We start from the raw sequence: 17,953 nt of genomic DNA, 5'->3' as shown, positions 1-17,953 counted from the left end.
TGAGCACCAGGTTCAACCCAGAGTTCATGGTCAAGGACACGGGGCAGCTCTGGCCGGGCTGGGAGGAGAGACCTGGATCACAGCTTCCGGGGCAGGGGGCTAAACTGCTCCAGCTCGGATGCTGAGTGGGGCTGGCACCACCAGAAGCAGGCCTGTGCCGCTGAGGGGCAACCCACCAACCCCCCACGTCAGCGCCAGGCCGGGGTCTGATATGCCCGCGTGCAGACCCACACCAGATCTGGTTGGCAAGTGTGGCAGAAGACCCTCCTGGGCTCGTGGCAGGGGCTCGTGGCAGGGGCTCGTGGCAGGGCGAGCAGCAGCAGCTGGTACGTGGTTCACCACGTCCCCACAGGGCTGCGTGGGAGTCCTGAGCTGATGCCACGTGGACACAGTGGACTTGCGGGGCAGCCGAGGATCCTGGAGCCTCGAGGACTCAAGCCAAAGGCAGAGCGGAAGCGAGTGGCACTGTGCCACTCAGCCACACACTAGGTGGCACTGCCGCCGTAGAGGCCTCATCACAGGACGGGGAACCTCCTCGGCCACACACAAGATGGTGTGAGGCTCTGGAACCTGACCTGTGCTTCGGCACCCTCTGCAGGGCTGGCAGCAGAGGCCCTGTCCTGGGCACCAGGAGGCCCAGCCCGGCAGCGCCCACCCTCCTCCCGAATTCCTTTTCTCAGTGAAGACACAGCGTCCCTAGTGGCACCTGCTGGGCAGAGGACACTCACTGCTTCTGCACGGGCTTTCTCCTCTTCCTGCCCGCATACGTGCACTCCCCCGGCGGGATCATCCCTGGGCCTGAAAAAGAAAGGGCAAATCAAGTTGGTGGCACCAGGGGACCCCAGTGACACCCCAGGATCCACCATGATGTCCCCAAGCCACCAGCAGCAGGAAGGTCAGCTGAGGCCACTCTGCTCTGGGGGTTCCCCATGCAGGTCAGCCGGGACGGTTGTCAGCACCACAGCATCGTCCAAGGCAAGGACCAGTCCTCGTAGGCACAGGCGCCAGGGAGGATGGCCGAGGCCCAGGAGCCACTTCCAGGGGCCACACTGCGGCAGGTCTCTCCTGCTGCCTCTCCACGGCCTCTACTTGGGCCAACAGGCCTCTCCCTGCTATGGGAAACCTCTTCTTGGGTCTGTGTGCTGGGCTCCACTCTGGCCTCCAGCTTGGCCACCCAGCTCATCTGCCCCAACTCCTGGAGGGTCTTGACTCTCCAAGCACGGGGATCAGAGCCCTGACAAATGTTTTTTAGGGAGAGGCAGCCGCCCAGGCGCTGGCCTTGGGGGTGCTGAGAAGACCTCACCTGACCTCAGGCACATGCTGTCTGGAGGAGGAGACAGACAAGCCCCTAACTGTACCTGGAAGTGGTCATGAGAACACCAGAAATGTGTGCTGGACCCCTTGGAATTTAAGACACAGGTAAGCTGAGTAAATGCACAGAAGGGCCACCCCACAGGTGCCAATCGAAGGCATCTGCAGCTTCGCAAGGTCCAGACCAGGGGGCCTTCAGAACATGGGGCGTCACCAGGGACAAAGCAGTACCACACAGTGGTCACATCTCCAAGAGGACACAGCACCCTAAATGTGCACATACCTGGCAGCAGGGCTTCCAAACACAAAGCCAAGCTGCCTAAACTGAAGGGATGCTCATTGGAGATGTGGCCAGTGGTCAGTAGAACAAGGAGAGTGGACATCAGCAAAGAGCACAGATGTCCAAACAGCAGCAGGCCGGAGCTCTCAGAATGTGCAGAGTACGCATCCAATGGCAGCAGGGTGCGCTCTTCACCCTGATGAGCAGCCGCCGGGACAATGGTGCTCCGATGTCAGCAAGGGCAGGAAGCACGTTCTCCGGACCAGGGAACCAAACTAGAAAGGTAGCCGGGAAAACCCCAAGTGCCTGGGAAGCAGCACACTTCAAAATACCATGGGCCAAAGAGAAAGTATCCAAGAAATTTTAGGAATACTCTTAATGGAACAAAAATGAAAACCTAAGTGCATCCAGAGTCACAGGAGGCAGCCATGAGCATGACAGGAACTGACCCAGCGCGAGGAAGGAGCCGTCTCAGAGAGCAAGCCAGGCGTGCACCACAAGCAACGGAAGAGAAAATGGACCCCGACAAAGCAGAAGGATGGAAACAATGAAGAGGAGGAGTCAGTGGGACTTGTAGCTTAAGAGGAAAGGACAAAAATCTTGAGAGGTTCCTTGAAACGATCAGTAAAATTGATGAATCTCTCACCAGAAGCATCAAACAAATAAGGTTATGATTTGCAGGAAAGAAAAAAAGGACATCACTATGGAATGTACACCAAAAGGAATGTAAGAGAATAGTGTTGTGGACTGAAACATGTCCCCCCAAACTCCTATGCTGGAGCCCTAACCCTGCCCAGGACAGCAGGAGGCCAGGGCCTGCAAGATGACAGGCTCATGCAAGGTTACAGGGTGGAGCCCTGCTCCACAGGACGACACCCCAGGGAGGAATGGACACATTGAGCTGCTGTCCCACCCTGTGAGGACATATGAGAATAAGGCTACCTGCCAACCAGGAGGACACCTGCCCAAAACCAAGTCCTGCTATAGCTTGGTCCTCCCTGTCCTCCTGAAGAACCTGGGAAAGGTCCTTGTGCAAAGTCCTTAGTCTGCAGTATTTTGTTATGGCACCCAAGCAACTAAGACAGACACTCTACATGATTCAAACATTTAGGTGGAATGGAAAACTCTGAGAGAGATAAAACACCCACGACTCACTCAAGAAAAAAATAGATACCCTAGATGTCCTCTGTCTACTCCAATAAGAAACAGATATCCCAGAGAGAACTGTCTACTCCAACACACCATAGATACCTCAGAGAGTCCTCTGTCTACCCCAACAAACCAGATCTATGGTTTGGAGGTGAGGCGTCCCCAGAAGTCACATGTGAGACAATGCAAGAAGGTTCAGAGGAGAAATAACTGGGCTGTGAGAATCTTAATTCAATCAGTGATTTAATTCCCTGTTAGGGATTAACTGAGTGGCAACTGAAGAGGTGGGGTGTGGCTTTGGGTTATATATTTGTATCTGGAGAATAGAATCTCTCTCTGCTTCCTGATCACCTCATAAGCTGCTTCCCTGTGCCACACTCTCCTGCTATGATGTTCTGCCTCACCTTGAGCCTCGAGGAATGGAGCCGGCCTTTTATGGACTGAGGCCTCTGAAACCGTGAGCCCTCAGATAAACTTTCCTCCTCTACAGTTGTTCTAGTTGGATCTTTAGTCAGAGCAGTGAAAAAGTTGACCGAAACAAACTGGTACTGAGAAGTGGGTCATTGCTGTGACTAACCTGGACACGTGGTTTGGAAGCTCTTTGAGTTTTTGGAATTGGTAGGAGGAATTTTGAGATGTTTAACAGTGCAAGTTGGAAATGCTCTAGGTTGTTGTAAGGGGAGATTAACGGCTGATTATGGTGCCAGCTCAGAAAACCAGAATGCTAATAGGACTGGAACAATGAAGACAGGGCTCAAGAGTGTTCAGAGGACGACTCTGGGAATTTGGAGTAGAAGCCATTCATGTTATGCTCTGGCTGAGAAGCTATCTTCATTTTGCCTGTGTCCAGAGATTTTCTGTGAGGCTGATTTTAAAAGCAATGGACTTTTTTTTTTTAATTTATTTTTATTGTAAACAAATGGGATACACGTTGTTTCTGTTTGTACATGGAGTAACAGCATACTATTTGCCTAATCATACATTTACATAGGGTAATGATGTTTGATTCATTGTTATTTTTTCCTCCCCCCCACCCCTCCCACCCCTCTTTTCCCTCTATACAGTCCCTCCTTCCTCCATTTTTGCCCCCCTCCTACCCCCCATTATGTGTCATTATCCACTTATCAGTGAGATCATTCATCTTTTGGATTGTTGAGATTGGCTTATCTCACTTACCATGATATTCTCCAATTTCATCCATTTGCCTGCAAATGCCATAATTTTGTTATTCTTTATAGCTGAGTAATATTCCATTGTATATATATACCACAGTTTCTTTATCCATTCATCAATTGAAGGACATCTAGGTTGGTTCCACAGTCTGGCTATTGTGAATTGAGCAGCTATTGATGTGGCTGTGTCTCTGTAGTATGCTGATTTTAAGTCCTTTGGGTATAGGCCAAAGAGTGGGATAGCTGGGTCAAATGGTGGGTCCATTCCAAGTTTTCTAAGGAATCTCCACACTGCTTTCCAGAGTGGCTGCACTAATTTGCAGCCCCACCAGCAATGTATGAGGGTACCTTTTTCCCCACATTCTCACCAACACCTATTGTTGCTTGTATTCTTGATAATCGCCATTCTAATTGGAGTAAGATAGAATCTTAGTGTAGTTTTGGTTTGCGTTTCTCTTATTACTAAAGATGGTGAACATTTTTTCATATGTTTGTTGATTGCTTGTAGATCTTCTTCTGTGAAGTGTCTGTTCATATCCTTAGCCCATTTGTTGATTGGGTTATTTGTATTCTTGGTGTAGAGTTTTTTGAGTTCTTTATATATTCTGGAAATTAGTGCTCTATCTGAAGTATGAGTGGCAAAGATATTCTCCCACTCTGTAGGCTTTCTCTTCGCATTGCTGATAGTTTCCTCTGCTGAGAGAAAGCTTTTTAGTTTGAATCCATCCCAGTTATTGATTCTTGCTAAAAGCGATGGACTTCTTAATCTGGTGGAAGAAATGTCTATGCAGCATAGCATTCAGGTGGCACGGATATTGCTAGTGGCTTTTAACCAACTATATTGTGATAATAAGGAACATGTAGCAGAGCAGAAAGATTTGGAAAAAGTGAACTTGAAAGACTGGAGTAAAACTGGGGCTAAGGAAGTTGCAGTTTTGAAGACGTCTCTGCCACTACAGAAAAGCTAAAGACTGGAGACAATGATAAAGGTGGCTTGAGGGCATCTCAGGAGCTGGCAAGACCACACCCGCCTCAAGCTCAAGGGAGTAAAGGTGAAAATTCTCTTGAGAAGAGGTCAGTGGGCACCCTTCTTGCACAAGGGGGCCTAGGAAGGTTTTTCAACATGCTCAGCCACCCAGACCCTAGAGGCTGCTGCAGCCAGGGGCCCTGGAGGCTTGGCTACTGCTCCAGATGGCGGCAGACCTTGGCGTCAACCACGTGGTGCTGGTTCTGCAGGGATACAGGATGCTGGAGTTAGGGGGTCATGGAGTCTTCCACCGAGATTTCAAAGGAAGGCCTGGGAGGCCAGGCAAAGTGCAGCAGGGTCAGAGTCCCTGCAGGCACCCCTGAGAAGGCAATGTGTGGAGACGTGAGGAGGAAGCCGAAGCTGCAGTGGAGACCCCTGAGATTAAGAAATGACAATAATGTGGGACATCATCCTAGGAAAGCTGCAGAAATCGAGTAGAGACAAGCCAACAGAAAGGCCACTTGGGCTGCAACCAACAAGGCCACAGGGAGAGTGCTACACAAGTCCTTCAGAGATGACATCATGCCATGTGCCCCAAATACCAGACACAGAATACAGGACTTGTTTGCCTAGCTGGATTTCTGTCTTGCTTTGGTTCCATCCCTTCTTTCTATGCTGCTAATTTTGTGAATGGAAACGCTCACTCTGTGCCATTATATATTGGTACTTGTAAGTTGCTTTTAATTTTACAGGAGCTCACAGTGCAAGATTGCCTCAACCTCAGAGAAGACTTTGGACTGAACTCTGAGCAATCTCGGAACTGCTGAGATTATGGGGACTCTTGGAAATGGACAAAATGTATTTTTCACTGTGAGATGGTTGTGAGCTTTTGGGGGCCAGGGGTGGGATGTTATGGTTTGCATGTGAGGTGTCCCCCAAAAGCTCAGTGTGAGACAACTCAAGAAGGTTCAGAGGAGAAATGATTGGGCTGTGAGAGTCTTAATCCAATCGGTGATTTAATCCTCTGATAGGGATTAACTGACTGGTTTCTGAAGTGGTGGGGTGTGGCTGGAGAAATTGGGAATTGGGGGTGTGGTTATGGGGTATTATATTTTGTATCTGGAGAGTAGAAACTCTCTCTGCTTCCTGATCACCATGTAAACCACATCCCTCTGCCACACTCTTCTGCCATGTTGTTCCTGTCTCACCTGGAGCCCTGAGGAATGGAGCTGGCTGTCTACAGATTAAGACCTCTGAAACCATGAACCCTCAAATAAACTCTTCCTCCTCTAGAGTTGTGCTGATAGGGTCATTTAGTCACAGCAACAAAAAAGCTGACTAAAACACCAGATATCCCAGAAAGTCCTCTGTCTACCCCAAAGAAACAGATACCTCTGAGAGTTCTCTGTCTACTCCAACAAGAAACATACCCCAGAGAGTCCTCTGTCTATTCCAACAAGGTCATATATAACCCAGGTATTACTCTGACTACTCTAATAAAGAAATTAATAACCCAGAGAGTACTCTGTTGATTCCAAGAAGAAACAGATAACCTAGAGAGTATTTTTTCTATTTCAACAAAGAAATAGGTACCCCAGAGAGTAGTCCATCTATTCCCACAAAGAAACATACTCTGTATGTATGTATGGATAGTACTTTGTCTATTCCAATAAGAAAAATCCTGGTGAAATGGCTTCACTGGTATATTCTACCAGTTTAAAGACGAGTTCTCTACCATCTTTGGAGGAAAACTAATGAAGCAGTTAAACATTAATTCATTTATGAGTTCAGCATTACCCTCATTTTGAACACAGACATAAAAATCCTCAATGAGTAGCTGGGGTTGTGACTCAGTGGTAGAATATTTGTCTCACAGTTCCTCACGGAACTGGGTTCGATCCTCAGCACCACATTAAAAAATAAAATAAACAAAATAAAGGTATTATGTCCATCCAAAACTAAAAATATTTTTTTAAATATCCTCAGTGAAATGTTAGCACATGGACCTATCAATATGTACAGAAGATAATACAAGCCAGGCACAGTGGTACACACCTGTACTCCTAGTGCCTCGGGAGGCTGAGGCAGGAGAATCAAGAGTTCAAAGCCAGCCTCAGCAACTTAGTGAGGCCGTGAGCAACTCAGCAAGACCCTGTCTCTAATAAAATATAAAAAAGGGCAAGGGATGTGGCTCAGTGGTTAAGCAAACTGGGTTTAATCCCTGGTTTTAAAAGAAGAAGAAGAAGATAATACTTTCCACCTAAGTGGGGTCCATAAAGGAATTCACAGATGCTGCGACACCCAAGAACCGATCACCACATTCACCATATTAACAAACCAGAGGAAAAGATATGAGCATCTTAATACACGCAGAGAATCACTGACAGAATCCAAATCCATATGCTAATTTAAAACCTGGCATCAAACCAGGAATAGAAGGGAATGTAATTAACCGATAAAGAACATCTACAAAAAGCATGCAGCCCGCATACTACCTAGCAGTGAAGAATGGAGCTTGCTCTGAAGCCTTGAACAAGGCAAAGATGCCCTACTCCATGGTAATCATTGCATCTGTGTATCAGCCAGGTGATAAGGTGAGAAAAATAAACAGAAGTCATGAAACTGGGAAAGGAAAAGTCAAACATTATGGTTTGCAAAAAACTTGATTGTACAGGTAGAAAATTCCAAAAATTTGACTTAAAAACCTCCTGTAACTAATTACTGTACTGAGCAAGGTCACAGGATAAAAGAACAATATATAAAAGTTAAATGTACTTCTACAAACTAGCAATGAAGCCCTAGAACTCAGAATTTAAATACCAGTACCATTTAAAATAGCACCCCTCAAAACACACATACACGCACACACAATACTTAGTTATTCACGGTCCTAATATGTATGAGTAGGCCCCTAAAGAACAGAAGGAAAAAGAGTAATAGAAAAAGTTAAGAAATAATAGCAGAAAAATTTCCAAATGTAATGAAAGTGGTAACCTGCAAGAAGCCCAATGAACCCCAAGCACAAGAAACCCAAGAAAGATTACACCAAGGCACATCGTAACAAAATTGCTCACAACCGTAGCAAACAGAATGATTTTAAAAGTCAGAGAATAAATTGGGTTCAGAGAAGCAAAAACCAGGACAGTAGAATCCTTGTCAGAGACAATGCAGGGGAAAAGAGTGAATCCACATTGTTAATGTGCTGAAAGAAAAACACTCTGAACCCCAGAATTCTACATCATGTGCAAACGCCCTTCACAAGTGAGCGAGGACATTTTCAGGTGCAGGAAGACTGAGGACCCCTTGCAGGGGTTGCAGCAGTACTAAAGGAAGCCTCTGGGCCAAAGGAAACAAGGCCAGGGAGGACCACCAAGAGGGCGGGTGGCGGCAGCCTGGGATGGTTGACTGTCCCACGGGTCTGTGACTGCAGGGACACCAGCGGCCAGCAGGGGGAGGCGCTGAGCCTGCTGCCCTCCAGCCACCCTGTGGGAGAGAGCTGGGCCTTGGAGCGCTTCTCCTCAGCTGAGCTGACCTCCCTGCCAGGGGAGGGCAAGGGAGGCTTGCAGAAGGCCGGCCTCAGCTCCTCTCTGAGCCAGAGGCTGGAGGCGCTGTGAACTCCTCCGCCCTCTAGGGGCTGGACTGCCTTCCCTGGCAAGGCCCGGCCCCAGCTTCTGGGCTCCCTCAGCCCCACAAGCCAGAGTGCCCTCTGCCTCGGGTCACTACTGTTACTATTTCTAAATACTGAAGTTTCTCAGTTCAAATCAAAACTCAGACTGAACAGAAAAGTGCAGGAAGGAAATGGCGAGTCAGGGATTCGCTCAGACACCAAGCGGGAAGACGGTATAGCTAAGAGGCCTGGGTGCCAGAGCGGGGTTCAGGCGAGCAGGTCAGTGAGTGAGCACGGACTACCTGTGCTTGCTGATGGGCAAACCAACTGGTTGTGTGCAGAATACCTGAAAAGTTACTTCATTAGAAGTACAGGCTTTTAAAAAGCATTACAAAGAGAAAATGGGACACAAGAGCAGCCACACTGTGGCCAGCTGATTTTCAGACAGAATTCCACGGCTGCCCACAGGGAGAGCAGGGCTTGGACCACAGACAGACACAATAGGATCCCTGCGAGCTGCAGAGGGAAGCTGGGCCCTGCCTTCACACAAAGTGAGAAAATGACTCAGTATTGACGAGACCTAAATGTAAAAGCTGAAACTAAGACACAGGATGAAATTCTCGCAGCCTTAGGTCCCACGATGATCAAAATTGGCATCAAAAGCAAAGAAACAAAAGAAAACTCTGGATAAACTGGACCGCTTTGAAATTAAAAATGATATTCCACAGGATGCTATCAAGAAAGAGAAGCTGGGTTAGGGACATGCATGTGGGGAGGCTGAGCAGGCTCCCGAGCCCGGGAGCTCACCATGAGCCTGGGCAGCACGTGAGACCCGGCGCAGAAGGGAAGCAAAACATGAAGTGAAAGACAACCGCAGAACAGGCGTGAGCTGTGGTCTGGCTGTGAGGAGTCCCCAGAAGCTCCGGTGCGGGTGATGCAGGAAGGTTCAGAGGGCAGGTGACAGTCGTGAGAGTCCTGACCCAGGCAGTGACTGATCCCTGATGGGCCCTGAGTGGTATCTGAGGACAGGTGGGCGTGGCTGCAGGAGGCGGGCCTGGGCGGGGCTTGGGGTGTGTTTGCATCCCGAGAGTGGACGCTCTGTGCTTCCTGGTCCTCATGTGAGCTCCTTCCCTCTGCCACGCTCTTCCACCCTGAGGCTCAGCCTCGCCTGCAGCCCGGAGGAATGGAGCAGCCTTCTATGGACTAGGACCTCTGAAACCATGAGCCCTCAAGTAAACCTCTCCTCCTCTATGATTGTGCTGGTCAGGTCTTTTAGCCACAGCAGCGAGAAAGCTGATTGAAACAAGTAGAAATGGGCAACTCATATCCGAGAGGATCTAAAATCCAGAATGGGGGACTCTTGCAGCTCAACAACCAAAAGGACAAGAAAACAAAATACAGGCAAGGACTTGAGCTTCTCCACAAATGCCCATGAGTGGTCAGCACACAGAGAGGCCCCGCACGCACACCAAGGGGACAGCAGTCGTTTAAGGGGTGGGGACTGAAACAGGATGTGGCAGAGCCACCAGAGTTCACAACAGAGTCCCGCACGATCCAGCAGTCCACTCCGAAGGACATGTTCAAGCAGAACCTGCACAGAAACACTCATGATGTGTCTACAATGGACAAGAAAGATGTGGCCTGTGCACACGGCAGAAGAGCCACGGGCAGGAACGGCAGTGGCAGGGCAGCGGGCTGGGCTGGTGGAGGGCACTGAGGAGGGCAGGCGAGGGCATGGAAGGCCAGAGGCGCGCAGAGGGTGGCAGGGAGCCCGAGCTGCTGAAAGGCTGGGCCCACCTGGCAGCGCCGCCTTTGAGTGTGCCACACACCACAGGAGTCTATTCACAGCCCGCCACAGCCGCCGTGGTGGTGCTTCAGTAGAAGACATGAATCACACGCACACACAGCTTCACCCGACCCTGAGGCAGGGCAGGCCGGGCCCCCTGGGCTGGGCCCAGATGGGGTTCTGGAGGGGCCCCGGGGTTGGGGGCTGGAGGGCCTGAGGGCGTCGAGCTCCCTCGACTCCCAGAGAAGCGGGCATGGGGTTCTGGACGCCTGGCGGGTGGCTGTGTGGGGTGGAGGGGCAGGGGCGTGGGGCTGGCCTCCCCGGAGTGGTGTGGGGCCGCCTCACCCTCCGAGCCTCCCAGGGCTGGTCAGTACTTTCCAAGAAACCAGAGTGGGCACGTGGAGGCGGGAGGCCAGCGTGCAAGGCCATCCCCTCTGGACAGCAAGGTCTTTCAACCCAGACAGGAAACTCCCAAGCCGCACCCAGGCCTGGCCCAGCCTGGGGAGGACAGGCCACGGACATTTCCCGGCACCCTGAAAGGGCCAGGCATGCAGCAAACCCACCGAACCTCCCTCCAACGTGCAAACAGGGAAGAGGATGGGCTGACCATACGCCCCCAGAGACCCCAACCTGGCACTGACCAACCCTCGTGCCAAATGAGCCCCACTCTTCAGAGCAGGAAGGGTTTTGGGGCCGTGGAAGCGGGTGACACCAGGAAGATGGAGGAGGCAGGGGCTGCGGCCGGGAGGCTGGTGCTGATCCTCATCGACATCCACACTGCCTCTGAGCCCAGAAGCCCAGCGGGAGTCCAGGTGCCCTCCCCAGGCTTACCCGGCACTCACTGGGGACCAAAGCCACGTTCTCCCGGTTGTCCAGCTCGGCACTGGCAGGGCCTAGGACGCAGGTGCTGGCACAAAGCACCCAGAGTGACAGCGCTGAGCCAGAAACCACCGCGGAGCTTGGGGCAAGGAGCCCTCAGCCGCCCCCCCATACGCCAGGCTTCTCTCGAGGCCTGCGGCCTGCCAAGGGTCCTGGGCACAGGTGCTGGTCTGCACAGCTGCCCGCCCCACTGGGAGCCCTGTTCCTTGAGCCAGACTCCCAGCACAACTCTCCTAGGGGCTGGGCTGTCCTCCAGACTCAGTCTCCTTCCCTGCCTTGGAGGCAGGCAGGGGCGCCTCACAGATATGGGGTAGGACCCCTGGTGGCCTGGCCGGGATCCTTCCTGGTGACAGACCCCTAAGTGACCCTCACAGGTAAGCCTGCACTGCCCAGTGGGGCCTGCCATGGCAGCCTGTGGGCCTGCTGTCCACTAAATGGTGGCTGCACGTCTCCAGAAATCTGAATTTTTACAAGACACGATAGTTGCACCTGTTCATTCTCAACAAGCAGAAGAGGAGCAAAGGGCCCCTCACCGCCCACAGCTGGTTCTCCAAGTCGTCTGCGTGCGTTTTCAACAGCCCTGGGACCACGTGGAGGTAGGGCCTTACTGGGGATGGGAAGTCACGCTTGGTCAGAGCCCAACTCTACCAGTCACCTGCAAAGATGTGGGTAGGTGCCACCTTGCTGTCATCTGTGAATAGGTGACAACTGTCAACTCACAGGACTGCTGTTCCCTGGACCACATACCTACGGGACCTTGTCCCAAGACCTCCGCCCTCAGGGACTTAGACCTGGAAGTCTGCAGAGAGGCAGGCGGTCCCAGTGGTGGGCATAGGCTGGCAGCTGGGCCCATCCTCGGTTACCTGGAGCATCTTCTGCTATGGATCACCTGGCCAGGCCAGGAGAAGACACACCCCCTGTCCAGTCCCAGAACTCTGGGGGCCAGATCCCAGGGCACATGCATACACACGTGTGGGAGCACACACTCTGCAGGCTCCGCACAGACTGGAGCCTGCTGCTGGGCACACAGTCCTAAGGAAGCACGCCCCCTCTCTTCTCAGGCCTGCTGACCCGCTGAACCCAAACCCTGGAACCAACCAGGAAACAGGCCTGTGAGGCTACACACAGGAGCCGGAACTGCCAAGGCCTGAGCCCTGTCTGGGCACAGTCCTGGGGGGCCAGATACAGCTGGGGACGGCCCCTTACCGGCAGGCTGTACAGGGACCCCAGAATCCGGGCACTCAGGTTCCAGTAAGGACGGACTTCCTAGTCCCTCTCCAGAAGTATCCACGCTCTGGGATTTTCAGCCACTGAAGACACTACCCGCAAAACTGTTGCTGCCACTAACAGCAAATTCCCGGAACTACGGAATTCCCTCCCAAGCACGGGCCCTGCCTGGTGCCATCTGACCCCGACCAAGGGCCCCACTTTGCCACCCTCACGGGGCTGTGCCCGCTGTGTCATTGGCTCCTGGTAGGGCTCAGGTGGCCTGGAGGGAGCCCCCTGCTCGTCTGCTCAAAACGCTTTGGAAGAACTGGCGCAGAGAGCAAAGGGCAAATCAGCTCGGCTCCCCAACCGCGCAGAAATGTCCATCAGCAGCAGCGGAGGGAGTGGGTTCAGAATATTCCCTGGCGGGGGAAACTGAGGACGGTGGAAGTAGACTGGCTTCCCTCAAAGGTCTGGGTGTTTGGGGAGAAACCCCCACTGACCCCAGAATGCCCGCCACGTCCAGCAGACCTCGGGCCTCGAAGTGCAAGGACGGGTGGGGAGGAGAGGTGCCCAGCGTCCCTGGGCGACTTCGGCGGCCCGAGGTGGGGAGGCGGGGAAGCTGGCGGAGCCCGCAGAGGGCACTTACCCGGGGCCGGCGGGGCGCAGAGGCCGAGGCGGTACCACGCGGGGAGCCGCCCTGACCCGGAGCTGTGGCCGTGCGCTGTGGGCGCTCGCATCTCGGGGACCGGGAGGCAGGGCGGGCGCAAAAGGACGGCCCCACCCCGGCACGCGAGCCGCCCCGCCCCGGGCGGTCCAGAGGGGAGGCGGCAGGGGGCGCGCGCGGGCGTCCTCGTCCCGGCCGGTGCCGCCGCGCTCTGGTCCCTGCTGTCTGCGGGTCCCCGGGGTCGTCGTGCCCGGCGTGGGGACGCTCGCGCCCCTCGAGGGTGCGCGGTACGCCCAGGCCTGCGAGGGCTGGGGTCGGACAGAGCTCTGCTCCCCTGGAGGCCCCGCGGCCCTCCGAGGTCTGCGCTCCCGGCGGGTTCGCGCCCTGCAGCTCGCCGAGTGCGCACCGCGGAGCCCCAGACCCCCGCTCCAGCGTCCCGCGCCTGCTCCACCTGCGCGTGGGGAGGCGGACCGGGTAGCCTCGGCTGTGCGCAGGGGAGGAAGCCAGACCCCTTCCCCCGCTAGCCTGCCCGGGCCAGGCCCTGCGCGGACGAAGAGGCCATGTGGGGCCAGCCTGTGCCGCCCTGCCGGCTGTTCAGAGAATGAAAGGGTTTTGCAAAGCGTAAAATATTCATGATACTTTTGAAAGTTTTTGACCCTGAACTTGCCAGGAATGAGATCTGCACCAATCATGTTGGTGGTTTACGTGAGACGTCCTCCCTCAACGTTTCAGGGTCCTTAAGGGCGGACGTGCGCGGTCCAGTTCACTCTGGACACCCGGACTCCCCGCTGCCCACGGGTCCCCGTCGCCGACCCCCTGAGCCTTCCGAATCTTCCTAGATCCTCGGCTGCGCCCCCAGCTCCTACGCTGCAAGGCCTCGGGCTGCGCCTTCTTCCCATCTCAGACGGTCCTCTGTCCCCTCCCTCTCCTCCATCCTAGACACATATCCCGATTTTGAAACCAATTTACCCTGGGGCGTGGGTCTGACCAGGTGTGCAGTTCTGGCCCCTGGAAACCCTCTCATGTCTCCGCCCAGCGCCTGAAAGACCTCCAAGGCTCCTGGCTGGCCCCCCTTCTCATGCCACCTCCCTCCCTGAGGTCGCGTGGGATCGACCCCCTCCGTGTCTAGCCCCTTGGTTACTCCTCGCCTGCCCCTTGGCATCGACGCAGGCCTGCTTCCAAGCCCCATAGGCGGCGCATGCGCTCCCATGGTCGGTACTCTGCAGCGCAGCCAAGGTGTTCCTGCTGGCTCCCAACAAGCCCTGAATAAAATCCTGCTTTCTTTTTTTTTTTTTTTTTTTTTTTTTTTTTGCGGTGCTGGGAATCGAACCCAGGGCCTTGTGCTTGCAAGGCAAGCACTCTACCGACTGAGCTATCTCCCCAGCCCTAATAAAATCCTGCTTTCTGACTGCTCACCTCCCCCTTCTCCCCCGCCGAGCTTTGATAAAACGGTCTGTGCTCTACGGGCCTTGGCACTTGCCGCCTGCTGGTGGCGCTCTCCCCAGGTGTCTGGGCGGCTGTTCCTAGCCCCCAGAGGACGCTCTGCCACTCGAACGCACAGCCCCTGAAGTACAGCGTCTGTCTCCTCACTGCTCTCTACCCTGGCAAGAGCGCTGTCTGGTGGGCAGCAGAGGCTCAGGAATACTACTGATGGTTTTATGTGGTTTTTTTGATATGAAACAATGTGAAACAGTATTGCTGGATTTAAAAATCATTAGTTGTATCTTGATCCAATTTTTGTAAAATGGACGATGTACAAAAGAAATTGGAAAGCTATGAGGTCACCAGTGGATTTTAACTTCTTCTTACTTTCAAAATGTCTATAATTCATGTACGTTTCCTAAGAAGCATGTGTGTTGCTGGGGAGATAGCTCAGTCGGTAGAGTGCTTGCCTTGCAAGCACGAGGGCCTGGGTTTGATCCCCAGTACCGCCAAAAAAAAAAAAGCACGGTGCACTTTTGTGAACTGCGGTGGCACTTACAGACTGTGGGTGCAACGTGGTGGCACCTGGAGTACGCTGTGCCGGGCCAGATCTGGTGGGTGCCTTGACAATCCCTCCCGAAACCTCGGGAGCCTCCTAGAGAGACTGGCACTTCCCCTAGGTGGGAAGACAGCCCCACGTTGCAGGACGGGCACAGGTCCATTCCCTGGCCAGAACCAGGGGAAGGAGTGACTTCACTGCTGGGAGGCTGCCCTGTGGAGGTGCCCCAGGAAACATGGTCCCCGACAAGCTGTGCTCAATGACGCAGGCCACTGGTTCCCACAGTCCTCAGGTCCCTACCAAAGGAGGGGCCACCCTTAAGGCCCAGGGCCCAGGTGGCTCCCGTTCTCCCAGGCAGTGTTTCCAGGCACAGGACCTGCCTGCCTCTGTGACTTCCCACTCAGACAGGTGTGGGGGCCTTGCATTGTCACAACCACCTGCCCCCATGGGGCCCCACGCAGCTGGACCCCCACACACAGCAACCTCTTTCTGTCTTGAAGTGCAGGGACTCTGTCCCTTGTCCCCTCCTCCCTCAGACCCCTCAGCTGGACTCAGACACTGTGCTCTGAGCACTCCCTACCCAGACTCCACCAGCTGGGCACTGGTCCTCTCCTTGAGGCTATCCTTCTCCCAGGGCTCTGCATGTGAGAAGCTGGCACTCGCAGGGCTGGTGGCCTGGGAAAGACAGCCCAGGCCGTACCCTGTCTGGACGTGGTCATTCCAGCAGGCTCCTATGGCAGCACCCAAAGGGAGGCTTTGCAGGTGCCCGAGGCTATTTCCAGCTCCACCCCTCCCAAGGAGTCCCGAGTCAGCTCGGAAGTGTGGAAGGACCAAGTTGCTCTCTGTACTGAGCATGTGGAGGTGGTGACCCCACTGCTTCTGGCTCTGCCTCCTGCCCTCTCCTCTACATTCCTTCGAGAACTGGGCAGAGCCTGGGCCTCTTCTCAGGGAGCAGGGCTCTGTGGATTTCTCTGGGGCCAGGCCAGGACCCAGACTGCAGGCTGCTCCCACCAGCTATGTTACGCAGTAGCAGTGCCTCTTGGCATCTACCCCTCAGTCAGGGCTGTTGTCTGCCCCAAACTCTCTGGGAGGACAGAGAAAGGTCTGGACGTTTTGTCAAAAGCCACTGGGAAGTTCCCACCAGTCACTGTGATGCCTGTCCTGCTGCCGGTCTGACTGCATCAGGTACCTTCTCCCATCTGGCTGTGCAGGTGCTGCGGCTCTAGGGCGGCCGCAGGGTGAAGGCAGGAATGTTTGGGCTGGGCGCACGTTCATGTCCCATCTGCACAGGTAGCTGAGGGGCCCGTGCAGACCAGGAGGGCCGAGTAGCCAGAGTTCCAGGTGCCCAGAAGGCCCAGCAGGTAGGAAGGAGCAGCAGCCATCCTGGAGGCCAGCAGGGCCAAACTGCATTGAAGTCACGTGCCGTCAGGGGCCCAAACAGGAAGTAGACTAGGGGATCCGCTGGTCAGGGACTCCTGAATGGATAAGGTGCATTCCTGAGCCCCAGTGCCTTGACCTGAGCGGCCACCGACACCACCCCACTCTGATGGTGGCCTCCACCTGCTGCTCTCTGGAGCCGTCTGCCTGGAAGGGTCTTCCCTGCCCACCTGCCTGTCTCCACTCCTTCAGTGTAAAAAGTCCAGCCACCGGCCACCCTCACCACCTGACCTGGGGCTTACCTCCAGCCCAGGGCGGGATCTCTGTGCACCCTGTACCTCACTTCAGCCCAAAGCCCAGACACCTGGTGAGTGGGCCTTTGTGCCCCCACACCCTCTCACTGTGGCGTGGGCACCTCATGAACCTCCAGGGCCCCAGGTCCTGTCTCCCCTCGGAGCCTCTGCCCCCAGCACTGCCCTCGTCTGCGCTCCCCTGGGTCCCAGGCCTTCCCCGTCTGGTGTGCCCGCTTGCTTTTGCTGGCACCCCTCAGCATTTCCCACGCAGGCCGTCTCTGGAAAGTACACGGTTCAGCTGATGGACTGCCTGGCCCAGGACGGGGCTGGAGTGCAAGATGGCTGCTCCCACAGCCCCAGGTGGCCCCGGGCGGGTGCTGGACAGCATAGCTGGTCACATCCTGGTCCCCTGAGCCTTGGATGCCCAGGGAGGCTGCAGGGCCTCCTCCATCCCAGGGACCAGGTACTCCCTGCCACTGCACAGCCTTCTCTGCACCCCACACGCTGTGGCCCTTCCACACCAGCCTCACACACTGTTCTGGAAAATCCTCCCTGCTTTGTTTTGAAAATCTCTTCCCTATAATTTCCTCTACTTCTTAACCCTTCCCTTTGCAGGCAGTCCACATTTAACTCCTTTTGTAGAGGACCCTGTTCCTTTCTAAATGACGCAACTCTTTGCTCATCTCTCCCAAGGTGCCATTATTGGCTCTAGGGATTTGGGGGTGTCTTTCAGGCCCCTTGATTGTGTCCCTTACAGGGGTGAGGTGCACTTAGCTGCACTCTGTATTTACAGGCCAGGGTCTGCCTGACCAGTGCACTCTCAGGCAGTGGCTTGGGGTGGTGTGTTGACCTTGTTCCCTCTGTGGGCTTCTCCGTGTGGTTGGTTTCTCACGGCTTCCTGCAGCCTCCTGCCTGTGGCTTGAGGGTCTCACCTTGCAGGACACAGGCTTCCCCTCAGCACCCCAAGCCTACCAGGCTCCCAGGAACCTTGGCCTGTCCCTCATGGCATAGGAGCAGGTGTGCACCACCCTGCCGGGGAGAGTCCAGTGTCCTGACATGTTGGCAGCTAGTTTGAACTTACTTACAGCAGGATGAGGCCCAGCCCTGCTGGCCTGGAGGTCATGGGGTGGAGGAGAGGACACTGCAGAGGTGCCCTCACCCTGCACCAGGCCCACTTACCCATATCCCAGGCTGACCACCACTACCTCGTGATTTGCACCTCTACTTAATAAAGCAGACAAACACACATTTGTGAACAGAGCAGAAAGTCTATAAACA

The 17,953-nt window shown here is 54.4% G+C and overlaps 1 protein-coding gene across 1 annotated transcript in view; it reads right to left on the bottom strand.

The window, feature by feature from the left end:
* The window catches only part of Ahrr (aryl hydrocarbon receptor repressor), a 78,479-nt gene extending 65,383 nt beyond the window's left edge, over nucleotides 1-13,096 (bottom strand). Inside the window, exons 1-2 of the mRNA XM_047555890.1 lie at nucleotides 13,007-13,096; nucleotides 729-798 (exon numbers count right to left, since the gene is read on the bottom strand). Coding sequence (XP_047411846.1) covers nucleotides 729-790 — 62 coding nt within the window. The 5' untranslated portion in view covers nucleotides 791-798; nucleotides 13,007-13,096. The remainder of the gene's footprint in view (nucleotides 1-728; nucleotides 799-13,006) is intronic.
* Nucleotides 13,097-17,953: the final 4,857 nt, after the last annotated feature.

The sequence above is a fragment of the Sciurus carolinensis genome, chromosome 6, assembly GCF_902686445.1.
Source record: "Sciurus carolinensis chromosome 6, mSciCar1.2, whole genome shotgun sequence".
Classification (NCBI taxonomy): domain Eukaryota; kingdom Metazoa; phylum Chordata; class Mammalia; order Rodentia; family Sciuridae; genus Sciurus; species Sciurus carolinensis.
The sequence above is the reverse complement of the archived record's forward strand: the minus strand, read 5'-3'. Positions and strand labels throughout refer to the sequence as shown.